We start from the raw sequence: 19,553 nt of genomic DNA on the forward strand, positions 1-19,553 counted from the left end.
ACCGGGGACAGACACCAGAGACAGACACCAGAGACAGAGACCAGAGGACAGAGACCAGAGACCAGAGACCAGAGACCAGAGACTAGAGACTAGAGACCAGAGACCGAGACCGGAGACCGGAGACCAGAGACAGAGACCGGAGACCGGAGACCAGAGACAGAGACCAGAGACCAGAGACCAGAGACCAGAGACCAGAGACCAGGCCTCCATCTCCTCTCCTCTCTCTAGATGAGTAGGCCTCCTCTCCTTCTTTTCATCAGCCTGAACCTTCTTCAAACCTGAAATCAGCAGCATGTTACATCCCAAATGCCGTCCTATTCCCTTTATAGCGCACTACATTTGTACCAAGGCCCACGCCTCCGTCTTACTGCCTTACCCAATACCACTCTGACATTGCTCGTCCTAATATTTATATATTTCTTAATTCCATTATTTTACATTAGATATCACTGCACTGCACTGTTGGAGCTAGGAACACAAGCATTTCGCTACACCTGCAATAATATCTGCTAAATATGTGTATGTGACCAATAACATTTGACTTAGGGGGCCATTTGAGACTCATCCCTGTTTATTTTTCCGTGTGTCCTGCATTTTCAGTGGCTCACTGTCTTTAATGTGTCAAATCAGTTCCACCACACAGCAGGGACTTTATTTCCTCTCCTCTCCTCTCTCCTTTCTAGATGGGGGGTCCTCCATCTCCTCTCCTCTCCTCTCTCCTTTCTAGATGGGGGGTCCTCCATCTCATCTCCTCTCCTCTCTACTCTCTAGAAGGGTAGGCATCCATCTCCTCTCCTCTCCTCTCTACTCTCTAGATGGGGGGTCCTCCATCTCATCTCCTCTCCTCTCCTCTCTACTCTCTAGATGGGGGGTCCTCCATCTCCTCTCCTCTCCTCTCTACTATCTAGAAGGGTAGGCATCCATCTCCCCTCCTCTCCTCTCTACTCTCTAGAAGGGGGGTCCTCCATCTCCTCTCCTCTCCTCTCTACTCTCTAGATGGGGGGTCCTCCATCTCATCTCCTCTCTCCTTTCTAGATGGGGGGTCCTCCATCTCATCTCCTCTCCTCTCTACTCTCTAGATGGGGGGTCCTCCATCTCCTCTCCTCTCCTCTCTACTCTCTAGATGGGGGGTCCTCCATCTCATCTCCTCTCTCCTTTCTAGATGGGGGGTCCTCCATCTCATCTCCTCTCCTCTCTACTCTCTAGATTGGGGGTCCTCCATCTCATCTCCTCTCCTCTCTCCTTTCTAGATGGGGGGTCCTCCATCTCCTCTCCTCTCCTCTCTCCTTTCTAGATGGGGGGTCCTCCATCTCATCTCCTCTCCTCTCTACTCTCTAGAAGGGTAGGCATCCATCTCCTCTCCTCTCCTCTCTACTCTCTAGATGGGGGGTCCTCCATCTCATCTCCTCTTCTCTCCTCTCTACTCTCTAGATGGGGGGTCCTCCATCTCCTCTCCTCTCCTCTCTACTATCTAGAAGGGTAGGCATCCATCTCCCTCCTCTCCTCTCTACTCTCTAGAAGGGGGTCCTCCATCTCCTCTCCTCTCCTCCTCTCTACTCTCTAGATGGGGGTCCTCCATCTCATCTCCTCTCTCCTTTCTAGATGGGGGTCCTCCATCTCATCTCCTCCCCTCTCTACTCTCTAGATTGGGGTCCTCCATCTCATCTCCTCTCTCTCTACTCTCTAGATGGGGGTCCTCCATCTCATCTCCTCTCCTCTCTACTCTCTAGATGGGGGTCCTCCATCTCATCTCCTCTCCTCTCTACTCTCTAGATGAGTAGGCCTCCATCTCTCTCTCTACTCTCTAGATGAGTAGGCCTCCCTCTCCTCTCCCCTCTCTAGATGAGTAGGCCTCCATCTCCTCTCCCCTCTCTAGATGAGTAGGCCTCCATCTCCTCTCCTCTCCCCTCTCTAGATGAGTAGGCCTCCATCTCTTCTCCCCTCTCTAGATGAGTAGGCCTCCATCTCCTCTCTACTCTCTAGATGAGTAGGCCTCCCTCTCCTCTCTACTCTCTAGATGAGTAGGCCTCCATCTCCTCTCTCTAGATGAGTAGGCCTCCATCTCCTCTCCTCTCTCTAGATGAGTAGGCCTCCATCTCCTCTCCTCTCCACCCCTCTAGATGAGTAGGCCTCCATCTCCTCTGTCTAGATGAGTAGGCCTCTCTCTCCTCTCTACTCTCTAGATGAGTAGGCCTCCCTCTCCTCTCTACACTCTAGATGAGTAGGCCTCCATCTCCTCTCTACTATCTAGAAGGGTAGGCATCCATCTCCCCTCCTCTCCTCTCTACTCTCTAGAAGGGGGGTCCTCCATCTCCTCTCCTCTCCTCTCCTCTCTACTCTCTAGATGGGGGGTCCTCCATCTCATCTCCTCTCTCCTTTCTAGATGGGGGGTCCTCCATCTCATCTCCTCCCCTCTCTACTCTCTAGATTGGGGGTCCTCCATCTCATCTCCTCTCCTCTCTACTCTCTAGATGGGGGGTCCTCCATCTCATCTCCTCTCCTCTCTACTCTCTAGATGGGGGGTCCTCCATCTCATCTCCTCTCCTCTCTACTCTCTAGATGAGTAGGCCTCCATCTCCTCTCTACTCTCTAGATGAGTAGGCCTCCCTCTCCTCTCCCCTCTCTAGATGAGTAGGCCTCCATCTCCTCTCCCCTCTCTAGATGAGTAGGCCTCCATCTCCTCTCCTCTCCCCTCTCTAGATGAGTAGGCCTCCATCTCTTCTCCCCTCTCTAGATGAGTAGGCCTCCATCTCCTCTCTCCTCTCTAGATGAGTAGGCCTCCCTCTCCTCTCTACTCTCTAGATGAGTAGGCCTCCATCTCCTCTCTCTAGATGAGTAGGCCTCCATCTCCTCTCCTCTCTCTAGATGAGTAGGCCTCCATCTCCTCTCCTCTCCACCCCTCTAGATGAGTAGGCCTCCATCTCCTCTGTCTAGATGAGTAGGCCTCTCTCTCCTCTCTACTCTCTAGATGAGTAGGCCTCCCTCTCCTCTCTACACTCTAGATGAGTAGGCCTCCATCTCCTCTCTCTAGATGAGTAGGCCTCCATCTCCTCTCCTCTCTCTAGATGAGTAGGCCTCCATCTCCTCTCCTCTCCCCTCTCTAGATGAGTAGGCCTCCATCTCCTCTGTCTAGATGAGTAGGCCTCTCTCTCCTCTCTACTCTCTAGATGAGTAGGCCTCCCTCTCCTCTCTACTCTCTAGATGAGTAGGCCTCCATCTCCTCTCTCTAGATGAGTAGTCCTCCATCTCCTCTCTAAACTCTAGATGAGTAGGCCTCCATCTCCTCTCTCTAGATGAGTAGGCCTCCATCTCCTCTCCTCTCTCTAGATGAGTAGGCCTCCATCTCCTCTCCTCTCCCCTCTCTAGATGAGTAGGCCTCCATCTCCTCTCTCTAGATGAGTAGGCCCCATTCGCCTTTCATTTCCTCCTCCCCCTCTAGATTGATAAGCCTCCCTCTCCTCTACCCTGATTACTGTTGTGGGTATTTCCTGCCTCTAATCCTCCATATGGATTGAGTAAGGCAGTAAGGTAGTAAGGCAGTGAGGCAGTCAGGAAGAAAGGTAGTAAGGCAGTATGGTGATAAGGCAGTATGGCAGTAAGGTAATTAGGTAGTAAGGCAGTAAGGTAATTAGGTACTATGGCAGTAAGGTGATAAGGCAGTAAAGTGGTAAGGCAGTAAGGCAGTAAGGTAATTAGGTAGTAAGGCAGTAAGGTGATTAGGCAGTAAGGCAGTAAGGTAATTAGGTAGTATGGCAGTAAGGTGATGAGGCAGTATGGCAGTAAGGTGATAAGGCAGTATGGCAGTAAGGTGATAAGGCAGTATTGCAGTAAGGTAATTAGGTAGTAAGGCAGTAAGGTAATTAGGTAGTATGGCAGTAAGATAATTAGGTAGTATGGCAGGCAGTAAGGTATTTAGGTAGTAAGGCAGTAAGGCAGTAAGGTAGTAATTCAGGCAGTAAGGCAGGCAGCAAACATTAATATAAACCTCGCTGTCTGTTTGTCCGAAACATTTTCTGATCCAGGCAAAAGTCACGCATCAAATTCAGTATCATGGATTTATACAACGGTTGGGTCTATTCCTGGATCGGGATTGGTTATTAAAACCGCGTTCCAAACGGTGTCTCTATTCCACGTTATAAACTGGGTGGTTCGAGCCCTGAATGCTGATTGGCTGACAGCCAGAGTATATCAGACCATATACCACTGGTACGACAAAACATGTGTTTTTCCTGCTCTAATTACTTTGGTAACCAGTTTATAACAGCAATAAGAAACCCCAGGGTTTGTGGTATACAGTATGGACAACATACCACCTGTCTGACCTCATCCTACTTATCAAGCTATCGGGGTGGCAGGTAGCCTAGTTGTTAGAGCATTGAGCCAGTAAGCAAAAGGTTGCACGATCAAATCCCCAAGCTGACTAGGTACAAGTCTGTCATTCTGCCCCTGAACAAGGTTGTTAACCCACTGTTCCCAGGCTGTCATTCTGTCCCTGAACAAGGCAGTTAACCCACTGTTCCCAGGCTGTCATTCTGTCCCTGAACAAGGCAGTTAACCCACTGTTCCCAGGCTGTCATTCTGTCCCTGAACAAGGCAGTTAACCCACTGTTCCCAGGCTGTCATTCTGTCCCTGAACAATGCAGTTAACCCACTGTTCCCAGGCTGTCATTCTGTCCCTGAACAATGCAGTTAACCCACTGTTCCCAGGCTGTCATTCTGTCCCTGAACAATGCAGTTAACCCACTGTTCCCAGGCTGTCATTCTGTCCCTGAACAGTGCAGTTAACCCACTGTTCCCAGGCTGTCATTCTGTCCCTGAACAAGGCAGTTAACCCACTGTTCCCAGGCTGTCATTCTGTCCCTGAACAAGGCAGTTAACCCACTGTTCCTAGGCACTCAATTAGTATTAGCTGGCATTGCCTTTAAATTGTTTAACTTGAGTCAAACGTTTAATGTAGCCTTCCACAAACTTCCCACAATAAGTTGGGTGAATTTTGGCCCAATCCCCCTGACAAAGCTGGTGTAACTGAGTCAGGTTTGTAGGCCTCCTTGCTCGCTCAGACTTCTTCAGTTCTTCAGTTCTGCCCACAAATTGCCTATAGAACTGAGGTCAGGGCTTTGTGATGGCCACTCCAATACCTTGTCATTGTTGCCCTTAAACCATTTTGACACAACTTTGGAAGTACCTTTGGGGTCATTGTCCATTTGGAAGACCCATTTGCGACCAAGCTTTAACTTCCTGACTGATGTTGCTTCAACATATAACATCAATTCCTTCCCTCCTGATTCCATCTATTTTGTGAAGTGCACCAGTCCCTCCTGCAGCAAAGCACCATCACAACATGATGCTGCCACCCCCGTGCATCACGGGTGGGATGGTGTTCTTCGACTTGCAAGCCTCACTCTTTTTTCCTCCAAACATAACGATGGCCATTATGGCCAAACAGTTCTATTTTTGTTTGATCACACCAGAGGACATTTCTCCAAAAAGTACGGTATTTGTCCCCATGTGCAGTTGCAAACCGTAGTCTGGCTTTTTCATGGCGGTTTTGGAGCAGTGACTTCTTCCTTGCTGAGCAGCCTTTCAGGTTATGTCGATATAGGACTCGTTTTACTGTGGATATAGATACTTTTGTACCTGTTTCCTCAAGGTCTTTTGCTGTTCTGGGATTGATTTGCACTTTTCGTAGCAAAGTACGTTCATCTCTAGGAGACATAACACGTCTCCTTCCTGAACGGTGTGACGGCTGCGTGGTCCCATGGTGTTTATACTTGCGTATTACTGTTTGTACAGATGAACGTGGTACCTTCAGGCGTTTGGAAATTGCTTCCAAGGTTGAACCGGACTCGTGGAGGTCTACAACTTGGCTTATTTCTTTTGATTTTCCCATGATGTCAAGCAAAGAGGCACTGAGTTTGAAGGTAGGCCTTGAAATACATCCACAGGAACACCTCCAATTGACTCAAATTATGTCAATTAGCCTATCAGAAGCTTCTAAGCCATGACATCTTTTCTGGAATTTTCCAAGCTGTTTAAAGGCACAGTCAACCTAGTGTATGTAAACTTCTGACCCACTGGAATTGTGATACAGTGAATTATAAGATAAATAATCTGTTTGTAAACAATTGTTAGAAAAATTACTTGCGGCATGCAGAAAGTAGATGTCCTAACCGACTTGCCAAAACTATGGTTTGTTAACAAGAAAATTGTGGAGTGGTTGAAAAACGAGTTTTAATAACTCCAACCTAAGAGTATTTCAACTTCCGACTTCAACTGTATATATATATATATATACTATATATCATTTGTAGTCAACAACGGGGGAGTGCTTGCTTCCTGCACAAAGTGAATTTCTAGTTTTTGTTGTCTTAAAGGGTGGTGTATTTTAAGAGGCTTGAATAAAATAAGGTGCCAATAGGCAGAGGGTGGTATAGTTTGTCTGATTCATTTGTCTGGTTTCTTGTATAAAACACCTACAACATTTTCCGTCACCTCCTTGTCTGAAGGACACGTGGATAAACAGGTTAAAGGTCAAGCCCTACGTGTGTTTTTCTTCAAAAGTCTGATGGAATGTAGGTCTACATTGAACACCACACATTGTCTGCTCCTGTAGTCTGAATGACAGAACATAATTTATTTCCCTCTGGTTGCACATTTAACATCTTGATAGAGATTTTGTAGAACTGATTTAAGATTCCCTGCATTAGTCTCCAGCCACTAGGAGCGCCGCATCTGGGTGAGTGGTTTCCTGTTTGCTTATTTCCTTATACAGCTGACTGACTGCGGTCTTAGTGCCAGCATCTGTCTGTGGTGGAAAAGAAACAACCACAAAAAGAATAGCTGAAAACTCTCTAGGCAAGTAAGTGTGGCCTGCATTTTATCACAATATACTCTACTTCAGGCGAGCAAAACCAATAGACTTCCTTAGATTTCGTGCACCAGCTCTTGTTTACAAATATGCACAGACCCCCCCGTCTTACTGGAGTTCTGTTCTATCTTGCAGGTGCCGCGTATATCCCGCTAGCTGAATATCCATGTCTTCATTCAGCCATGATTCCGTGAAACATAGGATTTGACAGTTTTTGATGTCCCGTTGGTAGGATATTTGTGATCGTACCTCGTCTAGGTTATTGTCCAGTGATTGCACGTTGGCGAGTAATATTGATGGTAAAGGCAGCTTTGCTACTCGCCTTCTGCGGGTCCGGACAAGGCATCCGGCTCTTCGTCCTCTGAGGGTCCGGATGAGGCATCCGGCTCTTCGTCCTCTGAGGGTCCGGATGAGGCATCCGGCTCTTCGTCCTCTGCGCCACTTCCTTTTGCGAATAATTGGGATGTCTGCCTTGTGGGTTGTTTGGAGGATACCGTGTAAATCCTGCTTGTTGTTGTTGTTGAAGAAATCTTAATCTAATCCGAGGTGAGTGATCGCTGTCCTGATATCCAGAAGCTCTTTGTCTAATCCGAGGTGAGTGATCACTGTCCTGATATCCAGAAGCTCTTTGTCTAATCCGAGGTGAGTGATCGCTGTCCTGATATCCAGAAGCTCTTTCCTGACGTAAAATACAGTTGCAGAAACATTATGTACAAAATAATTTACAAATATCGCGAAAACCCCCCCAGAAAATAGCACATTTGGTTAGGAGACCGTAAAACGGTGGCCATCTCCTCCGGCGCCATCTAAGGCCTGTGATCTGACCATAGGGCCTGTCATCTGACCATAAGGCCTGTCATCTGACCATAGGGCCTGTCATCTGACCATAGGGCCATGTCATCTGACCAGAGGGCCTGTCATCTGACCATAGGGCCTGTCATCTGACCATAGGGCCATGTCATCTGACCATAGGACCTGTCATCTGACCATAAGGCCTGTCACCTGACCATAGAGTCTGTTTGCATTAAACATTTTCTGTAGTGGGTGGCTCATTATTTTGTGTTCTGGTCTGAAACGCTGGCCATGACTTCCTCTTCAAAATAACCACTGACGGTTTGGACAGATTGAATCACATTTTTCATCAGTGTTTTTGCTTTTCTACTTGAACAAGTATTTGACTTGGCAGTAATCCTTAATCTCGTTCTCCTTCTAGATGTAGCGTGTCCCAACGCATCAGTCTGTTTGAATTTGTGCTATTTGAACAGTAGTCTCAGAAGTTAAGCGGTCTTAGAAATGCAACCCAAAAGGCACCCTATTCCCTATGTAGTGCACTACTTTAGACCAGAACCCTATGGCACCCTATCCCCTATATAGTACACTACTTTAGACCAGAGCCCTATGGACCGTGGTCAAAAGTAGTGGTCAAAAGTAGTGCACTATAAAGGGAATAGGGTGTCATAGGGCTCTGGTCTAAAGTAGTGCACCATATAGGGAATAGGGTGCCATTTGAGATACACTCCATAGACAGGAACATTCTTTTCCATTTCCAAGCAATTCCTGACGTGGGAATGGCTGATTACACTTCCATCTAGGATTCCATGGTCGACTCGGAAAACTGACCCAGGATCTGGGATTATCATCTGGAATTACGACCCGGGAGTAAACCAGCTGGGTTTAGATTAGATTAATGACCGACAGAATTCTACCTTTTTATCTCCTCGCATGGTTGATATTTAACACGTTTGCAGTACTGACTTTGTATGTCTGTGTGTGTGTGTGTGTGTGTGTGTGTGTGTGTGTGTGTGTGTGTGTGTGTGTGTGTGTGTAACACTCCTGTGTGTGACTTCTGTGTTTGAGAAACTCATCATGACAACTCTGCATACTTGTTGATGCTTTGAAACATTGTTTCTGTCTTATGTCTTTGTCTTTGGCCCCAGGTGTGTTGTGGTTTGGTTTGTCTTTGGCCTCAGGTGTGTTGTGGTTTGGTTTGTCTTTGGCCCCAGGTGGGTTGTGGCTTGGTTTGACATTGGCCCCAGGTGTGTTGAGGCTTGTTTTAAATTTGGCCTCGGTTGTGTTGTGGCTTGGTTTGTCTTTGGCCTCAGTTGTGTTGTGGCTTGTTTTAAATTTGGCCTCAGTTGTGTTGTGGCTTGTTTTAAATTTGGCCTCAGTTGTGTTGTGGCTTGGTTTGTCTTTGGCCTCAGGTGTGTTGTGGCTTGGTTTGTCTTTGGCCTCAGTTGTGTTGTGGCTTGTTTTAAATTTGGCCTCAGGTGTGTTGTGGCTTGGTTTGTCTTTGGCCCCAGGTGTGTTGTGGCTTGGTTTGTCTTTGGCCTCAGGTGTGTTGTGGCTTGGTTTGTCTTTGGCCTCAGTTGTGTTGTGGCTTGGTTTGTCTTTGGCCTCAGTTGTGTTGTGGCTTGTTTTAAATTTGGCCTCAGTTGTGTTGTGGCTTGGTTTGTCTTTGGCCTCAGGTGTGTTGTGGCTTGGTTTGTCTTTGGCCTCAGGTGTGTTGTGGCTTGGTTTGTCTTTGGCCCCAGGTGTGTTGTGGCTTGGTTTGTCTTTGGCCCCAGCTGTGTTGTGGCTTGGTTTGTCTTTGGCCTCAGGTGTGTCGTGGCTTGGTTTGTCTTTGGCCCCAGGTGTGTTGTGGCTTGGTTTGTCTTTGGCCCCAGCTGTGTTGTGGCTTGGTTTGTCTTTGGCCCAGCTGTGTTGTGGCTTGATTTGTCTTTAGCCCGAGCTGTGTTGTGGTTTGGTTTGTCTTTGCTTGGCCTCAGCTGCGTTGTGGTTTGGTTTGTCTTTGGCCCCAGCTGTGTTGTGGTTTGGTTTGTCTTTGCTTGGCCTCAGGTGTGTTGTGGTTTGGTTTGTCTTTGCTTGGCCTCAGGTGTGTTGTGGCTTGTGTTCTCTTTGCTTGGCCTCAGGTGTGTTGTGGCTTGTGTTCTCTTTGCTTGGCCTCAGGTGTGTTGTGGCTTGTGTTCTCTTTGCTTGGCCTCAGGTGTGTTGTGGCTTGTGTTCTCTTTGCTTGGCCTCAGGTGTGTTGTGGCTTGTGTTCTCTTTGCTTGGCCTCAGGTGTGTTGTGGCTTGTGTTCTCTTTGCTTGGCCTCAGGTGTGTTGTGGTTTGGTTTGTCTTTCCTTGGCCTCAGATGTGTTGTGGCTTGTGTTCTCTTTGCTTGGCCTCAGGTGTGTTGTGGCTTGTGTTCTCTTTGCTTGGCCTCAGGTGTGTTGTGGCTTGTGTTCTCTTTGCTTGGCCTCAGGTGTGTTGTGGCTTGTGTTCTCTTTGCTTGGCCTCAGGTGTGTTGTGGCTTGTGTTCTCTTTGCTTAGCTTCAGGTGTGTTGTGGCTTTATAAAACAACAGTGATACTATCGCACTTCCTAAATTACTGGCATGGCATGGACTGTATGATTGGTTGACTTATTGTTGGGCAGCCACCTACAAACCTCATCTCCTCAGATTACCAGGGCAGTCATCTACAAACCTCATCTCCTCAGATTACCTGGGTGGCCGCCTACAAACCTCATCTCCTCAGATTACCAAGGCAGTCATCTACAAACCTCATCTCCTCAGATTACCTGGGCAGCCACCTACAAACCTCATCTCCTCAGATTACCAGGGCAGCCACCTACAAACCTCATCTCCTCAGATTACCTGGGCAGCCACCTACAAACCTCATCTCCTCAGATTACCTGGGTGGCCACCTACAAACCTCATCTCCTCAGATTACCTGGGCAGCCACCTACAAACCTCATCTCCTCAGATTACCTGGGTGGCCGCCTACAAACCTCATCTCCTCAGATTACCTGGGCAGCCACCTACAAACCTCATCTCCTCAAATTACCAGGGCAGTCATCTACAAACCTCATCTCCTCAGATTACCTGGGTGGCCACCTACAAACCTCATCTTCTCAGATTACCTGGGTGGCCACCTACAAACCTCATCTCCTCAGATTACCTGGGCAGCCACCTACAAACCTCATCTCCTCAGATTACCTGGGCAGCCACCTACAAACCTCATCTCCTCAGATTACCTGGGTAGCCGCCTACAAACCTCATCTCCTCAGATTACCTGGGTGGCCGCCTACAAACCTCATCTCCTCAGATTACCTGGGTGGCCGCCTACAAACCTCATCTCCTCAGATTACCTGGGTGGCCACCTACAAACCTCATCTCAGATTACCTGGGCGGCCACCTACAAACCTCATCTCCTCATATTACCTGGGTGGCCGCCTACAAACCTCATCTCCTCAGAATACCTGGGTGGCCGCCTACAAACCTCATCTCCTCAGAATACCTGGCGGCCATCTACAAACCTCATCTCCTCAGAAAAAAAAGTTTTTAGACCAAAAAATTGTGCTTCCTCCTTTTTGTAATTCAAAATGTACATTTAAATTTGATCCAGATGCCGGTTATTTCAGTGTGCCGGTAATCTGACTGGATGCTAATGTAAAACACCTGTTTTACGTAAATGACATGCAGCATAACGTTTAATAAGTATTCCGTTTGATTGGTAACGGTAATTGTTGTGTAGAAAGACTGTAAAGAAGTCACAAAAATACAGAAATGGAGGTTTGCAGTTCTGAGAAGAGCAGAGGTATGACCCAAAAAATAATTCCCCAAAAACTGTGCAGGAGAATATGACTTGAGTCCCAATTGGCATCAATTCCCTACATAGTACATGACTTTTGACCATAGCACATTTGGGAGGCAGATTTAAAGCACAAAAGAAACCATGGGTTCATTGTTATATTTTACAGCTTGTTTCAATCAGAGTTCTCCAAGTGTTGAGAAAAAAAGGCGGAAGAAGGAGCTTGATGTTGTTGTTTTTTGTAGAGAAGTAGTTCCAGGTCTTTAAGTGACGGCCCGGGAGCCCTGCGTCCCAAATGGTAACCTATTCTCTATAAAGTGCACTGCTTTTTTTACCAGAGCCCCCATAAGTAGTGATCTATTAACATTTAGGTACTAAACTAGGATCTCCTCCTGTTAAGAACATTTCAGTGCGTGAGTGTGTGTGTGTGTGTGTGTGTGTGTGTGTGTGTGTGTGTGTGTGTGTGTGTGTGTGTGTGTGTGGGTGATTTTAAGAACATTTCAGTGCGTGTGTGTGTGTGTGTGTGTGTGTGTGTGTGTGTGTGTGATTTTAAGAACATTTCAGTGCGTGAGTGTGTGTGTGTGTGTGTGTGTGTGTGTGTGTGTGTGTGTGTGTGTGTGTTTGGTTTTAAGAACACTTCCGTGCGGCTTCGTCCCCTGGCGGTGACTCAATCCAGCTGGCGGAAGCGACCAATGAGCTTGAAGATATTATATTTATCAACTCCAGGCGAAATTAATGAAATTCTTTCAAGTCTCAATGCTCCCCTCTCTCTCTCTTACTGACCAGGACACCGGTAACACTGAGCCTAGTGTAGACAACACAGGAGTGTATAAATACTGTGGTTCCGTCCCAAAATGGTAGATTATTTCCTACATAGTGCACTCCTTCTGACTAGAGTCCATTAGGAGTGAGGGCCCATGGGGAGAGAGGGCCCATGGGGAGAGAGGGCCCATGGGGAGAGAGGGCCCATGTGGAGACAGGGCCCATGCGGAGACAGGGCCCATGGGGAGACAGGGCCCATGGGGAGAGAGGGCCCATGGGGAGAGAGGGCCCATGCGGAGACAGGGCCCATGGGGAGACAGGGCCCATGGGGAGAGAGGGCCCATGGGGAGAGAGGGCCCATGGGGAGACAGGGCCCATGGGGAGACAGGGCCCATGGGGAGAGAGGGCCCATGGGGAGAGAGGGCCATTGGGGAGAGAGGGCCCATGGGGAGAGAGGGCCCATGGGGAAACAGGGCCCATGTGGAGACAGGGCCCATGCGGAGACAGGGCCCATGGGGAGACAGGACCCATGGGGAGAGAGGGCCCAGGGGGAGAGAGGGCCCATGCGGAGACAGGGCCATTGGGGAGACAGAGCCCATGGGGAGACAGGGCCCATGCGGAGAGGGCCCATGGGGAGAGAGGGCCCATGCGGAGACAGGGCCCATGGGGAGACAGGGCCCATGGGGAGACAGGGCCCATGCGGAGAGAGGGCCCATGGGGAGAGAGGGCCCATGGGGAGACAGGGCCCATGCGGAGACAGGTCCCATGCGGAGACAGGGCCAATGGGGAGACAGGGCCCATGGGGAGAGAGGGCCCTTTGGTTAGAGAGGGCCCATGGAGAGACAGGGCCCATGAGGAGAGAGGGCCCTTTGGTTAGAGAGGGCCCATGGAGAGACAGGGCCCATGGGGAGACAGGGCCCATGCGGAGACAGGGCCCATGGGGAGAGAGGGCCCTTTGGTTAGAGAGGGCCCATGGAGAGACAGGGCCCATGGGGAGAGAGGGCCCTTTGGTTAGAGAGGGCCCATGGAGAGACAGGGCCCATGGGGAGAGAGGGCCCTTTGGTTAGAGAGGGCCCATGGAGAGACAGGGCCCATGGGGAGAGAGGGCCCTTTGGTTAGAGAGGGCCCATGGAGAGACAGGGCCCATGGGGAGAGAGGGCCCTTTGGTTAGAGAGGGCCCATGGGGAAACAGGGCCCATGTGGAGACAGGGCCCATGCGGAGACAGGGCCATTGGGGAGAGAGGGTCCATGGAGAGAGAGGGCCCATGGGGAGACAGGGCCCATGTGGAGACAGGGCCCATGAGGAGAGAGGGCCCATGTGGAGACAGGGCCCATGAGGAGACAGGGCCCATGAGGAGACAGGGCCCATGGGGAGAGAGGGCCCATGAGAAGAGAGGGCCCATGTGGAGACAGAGCCCATGAGGAGACAGGGCCCATGAGGAGAGAGGGCCCATGTGGAGACAGGGCCCATGAGGAGACAGGGCCCATGGGGAGAGAGGGCCTTTGGGGAGACAGGGCCCATGGGGAGAGAGGGCCCATGCGGAGACAGGGCCCATGTGGAGACAGGGCCCATGAGGAGACAGGGCCCATGGGGAGAGAGGGCCTTTGGGGAGACAGGGCCCATGGGGAGAGAGGGCCCATGCGGAGACAGGGCCATTGGGGAGACAGAGCCCATGGGGAGAGAGGGCCCAGGGGGAGAGAGGGCCCATGCGGAGACAGGGCCATTGGGGAGACAGAGCCCATGGGGAGAGAGGGCCCATGGGGAGACAGGGCCCATGTGGAGACAGGGCCCATGGGGAGACAGGGCCCATGGGGAGACAGGGCCCATGGGGAGAGAGGGCCCTTTGGTTAGAGAGGGCCCATGGAGAGACAGGGCCCATGAGGAGAGAGGGCCCTTTGGTTAGAGAGGGCCCATGGAGAGACAGGGCCCATGGGGAGACAGGGCCCATGCGGAGACAGGGCCCATGGGAGAGAGGGCCCTTTGGTTAGAGAGGGCCCATGGAGAGACAGGGCCCATGGGGAGAAAGGGCCCTTTGGTTAGAGAGGGCCCATGGAGAGACAGGGCCCATGGGGAGAGAGGGCCCTTTGGTTAGAGAGGGCCCATGGAGAGACAGGGCCCATGGGGAGAGAGGGCCCTTTGGTTAGAGAGGGCCCATGGAGAGACAGGGCCCATGGGGAGAGAGGGCCCTTTGGTTAGAGAGGGCCCATGGGGAAACAGGGCCCATGTGGAGACAGGGCCCATGCGGAGACAGGGCCATTGGGGAGAGAGGGTCCATGGAGAGAGAGGGCCCATGGGGAGACAGGGCCCATGTGGAGACAGGGCCCATGGGGAAACAGGGCCCATGTGGAGACAGGGCCCATGCGGAGACAGGGCCCATGCGGAGACAGGGCCTTTGGGGAGAGAGGGTCAATGGAGAGAGAGGACCCATGGGGAGACAGGGCCCATGTGGAGACAGGGCCCATGAGGAGACAGGGCCCATGGGGAGAGAGGGCCTTTGGGGAGACAGGGCCCATGGGGAGAGAGGGCCCATGCGGAGACAGGGCCCATGTGGAGACAGGGCCCATGAGGAGAGAGGGCCCATGGGGAGACAGGGCCCATGGGGAGACAGGGCCTTTGGGGAGAGAGGGTCCATGGAGAGAGAGGGCCCATGGAGAGAGAAGGCCCATGGGGAGACAGGGCCCAGGGGAAAAATGGCCCATGGGGAGAGAGGGCCCATGGGGAGAGAGGGTCCATGGAGAGACAGGGCCCATGGGGAGACAGGGCCCATGGGGAGAGAGGGCCCATGGGGAGAGAGGGCCCATGGGGAGAGAGGGCCCATGGGGAAACAGGGCCCATGTGGAGACAGGGCCCATGCGGAGACAGGGCCCATGGGGAGACAGGACCCATGGGGAGAGAGGGCCCAGGGGGAGAGAGGGCCCATGCGGAGACAGGGCCCATGGGGAGACAGGGCCCATGGGGAGACAGGGCCCATGCGGAGAGACAGGGCCCATGGGAGACAGGGCCCATGAGGGGGAGAGGGCCCATGGGAGACAGGGCCCATGGGGAGACAGGGCCCATGGGGAGACAGGGCCCATGCGGAGAGAGGGCCCATGGGGAGAGAGGGCCCATGCGGAGACAGGGCCCATGGGGAGAGAGGGCCCATGGGGAGAGAGGGCCCATCCGGAGACAGGGCCCATGGGGAGACATGGCCCATGGGGAGAGAGGGCCCATGGGGAGAGAGGGCCCATGCGGAGACAGGGCCCATGCGGAGACAGGGCCCATGCGGAGACAGGGCCCATGGGGAGACAGGGCCCATGGGGAGAGATGGCCCATGGGGAGAGAGGGCCCATGGAGAGACAGGGCCCATGGGGAGAGAGGGCCCTTTGGTTAGAGAGGGCCCATGGGGAGAGAGGGCCCATGGGGAGAGAGGGCCCATGGGGAGACAGGGCCCATGTAGAGACAGGGCCCATCGGGAGACAGGGCCCATGGGGAGACAGGGCCCATGGGGAGAGAGGGCCCTTTGGTTAGAGAGGGCCCATGGAGAGACAGGGCCCATGAGCAGAGAGGGCCCTTTGGTTAGAGAGGGCCCATGGGGGATAGGGCCCATGTGGAGACAGGGCCCATGCGGAGACAGGGCCCATGGGGAGAGAGGGCCCTTTGGTTAGAGAGGGCCCATGGAGAGACAGGGCCCATGGGGAGAGAGGGCCCTTTGGTTAGAGAGGGCCCATGGAGAGACAGGGCCCATGGGGAGAGAGGGCCCTTTGGTTAGAGAGGGCCCATGGAGAGACAGGGCCCATGAGGAGAGAGGGCCCTTTGGTTAGAGAGGGCCCATGGGGAAACAGGGCCCATGTGGAGACAGGGCCCATGCGGAGACAGGGCCCATGGGGAGAGAGGGCCCTTTGGTTAGAGAGGGCCCATGGAGAGACAGGGCCCATGGGGAGAGAGGGCCCTTTGGTTAGAGAGGGCCCATGGAGAGACAGGGCCCATGGGGAGAGAGGGCCCTTTGGTTAGAGAGGGCCCATGGAGAGACAGGGCCCATGGGGAGAGAGGGCCCTTTGGTTAGAGAGGGCCCATGGAGAGACAGGGCCCATGGGGAGAGAGGGCCCTTTGGTTAGAGAGGGCCCATGGGGAAACAGGGCCCATGTGGAGACAGGGCCCATGCAGAGACAGGGCCATTGGGGAGAGAGGGTCCATGGAGAGAGAGGGCCCATGGGGAGACAGGGCCCATGTGGAGACAGGGCCCATGGGGAAACAGGGCCCATGTGGAGACAGGGCCCATGTGGAGACAGGGCCCATGCGGAGACAGGGCCTTTGGGGAGAGAGGGTCAATGGAGAGAGAGGACCCATGGGGAGACAGGGCCATGTGGAGACAGGGCCCATGAGGAGAGAGGGCCCATGGTGAGAGAGGGCCCATGAGGAGAGAGGGCCCATGTGGAGAGAGGGCCCATGGGGAGAGAGGGCCCATGAGGAGAGAGGGCCCATGTGGAGACAGAGCCCATGAGGAGACAGGGCCCATGTGGAGACAGGGCCCATGAGGAGACAGGGCCCATGAGGAGAGAGGGCCCATGGGGAGAGAGGGCCCATGAGGAGAGAGGGCCCATGTGGAGACAGAGCCCATGCGGAGACAGGGCCCATGTGGAGACAGGGCCCATGAGGAGAGAGGGCCCATGGGGAGAGAGGGCCCATGAGGAGACAGGGCCCATGTGGAGACAGGGCCCATGCGGAGACAGGGCCCATGGGGAGACAGGGCCCATGGGGAGAGAGGGCCCATGGGGAGAGAGGGCCCATGGAGAGACAGGGCCCTTTGGTTAGAGAGGGCCCTTTCGTTAGAGAGGGCCCATGGGGAGACAGGGCCCATTTGGAGAGAGGGCCCATGTGGAGACAGGGCCCATGGGGAGAGAGGGCCTTTGGGGAGAGAGGGTCCATGGAGGGCCCATGGGGAGACAGGGCCCATGGGGAGACAGGGCCTTTGGGGAGAGAGGGTCCATGGAGAGACAGGGCCCATGGAGAGAGAAGGCCCATGGGGAGACAGGGCCTTTGGGGAGAGAGGGTCCATGGAGAGAGAGGGCCCATGGGGAGACAGGGCCCATGGTGAGACAGGGCCCATGGGGAGACAGGGCCTTTGGGGAGACAGGGCTTTTGGGGAGAGAGGGTCCATGGAGAGAGAGGGCCCATGGGGAGACAGGGCCCGTGGGGAGACAGGGCCCATGGGGAGACAGGGCCCATGGGGAGACAGGGCCTTTGGGGAGAGAGGGTCCATGGAGAGAGAGGGTCCATGGAGAGAGAAGGCCCATGGGGAGACAGGGCCCAGGGGAAAAATGGCCCATGGGGAGAGAGGGCCCATGTGGAGACAGGGCCCATGGGGAAACAGGGCCCATGTGGAGACAGGGCCATGGGGAGACATGCGGAGACAGGGCCCATGGGGAGACAGGGCCTTTGGGGAGAGAGGGCCCATGGAGAGAGAGGGCCCAGGAGAGAGGGCCCATGTGGAGACAGGGCCCATGGGAGACAGGGCCCATGAGGAGAGAGGGCCCATGGGGAGAGAGGGCCCATGGGGAGAGAGGGCCCATGGGGAGAGAGGGCCCATGGAGAGACAGGGCCCTTTGGAGAGAGGGCCCTTTCGTTAGAGAGGGCCCATGGGGAGACAGGGCCCATTTGGAGAGAGGGCCCATGGGAGACAGGGCCCATGGGGAGAGGGCCTTTGGGGAGAGAGGGTCCATGGAGAGAGAGGGCCCATGGGGAGACAGGGCCCATGGGGAGACAGGGCCTTTGGGGAGAGAGGGTCCATGGAGAGAGGGCCCATGGAGAGAGAAGGCCCATGGGGAGACAGGGCCTTTGGGGAGAGGGTCCATGGAGAGAGGGCCCATGGGGAGACAGGGCCCATGGTGAGACAGGGCCCATGGGGAGACAGGGCCCATGGGGAGGGCCTTTGGGAGACAGGGCTTTTGGGGAGAGAGGGTCCATGGAGGGAGAGAGGGCCCATGGGGAGAGAGGGCCCGTGGGGAGACAGGGCCCATGGGGAGACAGGGCCCATGGGGAGACAGGGCCTTTGGGGGAGAGGGTCCATGGAGAGAGGGTCCATGGAGAGAGAAGGGCCCATGGGGAGACAGGGCCCAGGGGAAAAATGGCCCATGGGGAGAGAGGGCCCATGTGGAGACAGGGCCCATGGGGAAACAGGGCCCATGTGGAGACAGGGCCCATGCGGAGACAGGGCCCATGCGGAGACAGGGCCTTTGGGGAGAGAGGGCCCATGGTGAGAGAGGGCCCATGAGGAGAGAGGGCCCATGTGGAGACAGGGCCCATGAGGAGACAGGGCCCATGAGGAGAGAGGGCCCATGGGGAGAGAGGGCCCATGAGGAGAGAGGGCCCATGTGGAGACAGAGCCCATGAGGAGACAGGGCCCATGAGGAGAGAGGGCCCATGTGGAGACAGGGCCCATGGGGAGACAGGGCCCATGCGGAGAGAGGGCCCATGGGGAGAGAGGGCCCATGGAGAGACAGGGCCCTTTGGTTAGAGAGGGCCCTTTCGTTAGAGAGGGCCCATGGGGAGACAGGGCCCATTTGGAGAGAGGGCCCATGTGGAGACAGGGCCCATGGGGAGAGAGGGCCTTTGGGGAGAGAGGGTCCATGGAGAGAGAGGGCCCATGGGGAGACAGGGCCCATGGGGAGACAGGGCCTTTGGGGAGAGAGGGTCCATGGAGAGACAGGGCCCATGGAGAGAGAAGGCCCATGGGGAGACAGGGCCTTTGGGGAGAGAGGGTCCATGGAGAGAGAGGGCCCATGGGGAGACAGGGCCCATGGGGAGACAGGGCCCATGGGGAGACAGGGCCTTTGGGGAGACAGGGCCTTTGGGGAGAGAGGGTCCATGGAGAGAGAGGGCCCATGGGGAGACAGGGCCCGTGGGGAGACAGGGCCCATGGGGAGACAGGGCCCATGGGGAGACAGGGCCTTTGGGGAGAGAGGGTCCATGGAGAGAGAGGGCCCATGGAGAGAGAAGGCCCATGGGGAGACAGGGCCCAGGGGAAAAATGGCCCATGGGGAGAGAGGGCCCATGGGGAGAGAGGGTCCATGGAGAGAGAGGGCCCATGGGGAGAGAGGGCCTATGGGGAAACAGGGCCCGTGGGGAGACAGGGCCCATGGGGAGACAGGGCCCATGGGGAGACAGGGCCTTTGGGGAGAGAGGGTCCATGGAGAGAGAGGGCCCATGGGGAGACAGGGCCCGTGGGGAGACAGGGCCCATGGGGAGACAGGGCCCATGGGGAGACAGGGCCTTTGGGGAGAGAGGGTCCATGGAGAGAGAGGGTCCATGGAGAGAGAAGGCCCATGGGGAGACAGGGCCCAGGGGAAAAATGGCCCATGGGGAGAGAGGGCCC

General features: G+C 54.3%; 1 protein-coding gene across 1 annotated transcript; it reads right to left on the reverse strand.

Moving 5' to 3' along the window:
• Window positions 1-7,182: 7,182 nt before the first annotated feature.
• Window positions 7,183-11,156, reverse strand: LOC135572193 (uncharacterized). Its single transcript, XM_065019670.1, has 3 exons — window positions 11,128-11,156; window positions 8,752-9,563; window positions 7,183-7,313 (listed from the first exon to the last, which is right to left on the reverse strand). Exons 1-3 carry the CDS (start codon window positions 11,154-11,156, stop codon window positions 7,183-7,185), a joined length of 972 nt encoding a protein of 323 aa, XP_064875742.1.
• Window positions 11,157-19,553: the final 8,397 nt, after the last annotated feature.

Source organism: Oncorhynchus nerka, linkage group LG6, assembly GCF_034236695.1.
Source record: "Oncorhynchus nerka isolate Pitt River linkage group LG6, Oner_Uvic_2.0, whole genome shotgun sequence".
NCBI classification, from domain to species: domain Eukaryota; kingdom Metazoa; phylum Chordata; class Actinopteri; order Salmoniformes; family Salmonidae; genus Oncorhynchus; species Oncorhynchus nerka.

Excerpts from the sequence above, each read along its gene's own strand:
- LOC135572193 (XM_065019670.1), bottom strand. The coding sequence starts at position 11,156 with ATGGCCGCCAGGTATTCTGAGGAGATGAG. Across the intron at positions 9,564-11,127 it reads AGGTATTCTGAGGAGATGAG|CTGGGCCAAAGACAAACCAA; the intron begins GTTTGTAGGCGG and ends GCCACAACACAG. Across the intron at positions 7,314-8,751 it reads ATGTTTCAAAGCATCAACAA|GAAGTGGCGCAGAGGACGAA; the intron begins GTATGCAGAGTT and ends TATTCGCAAAAG.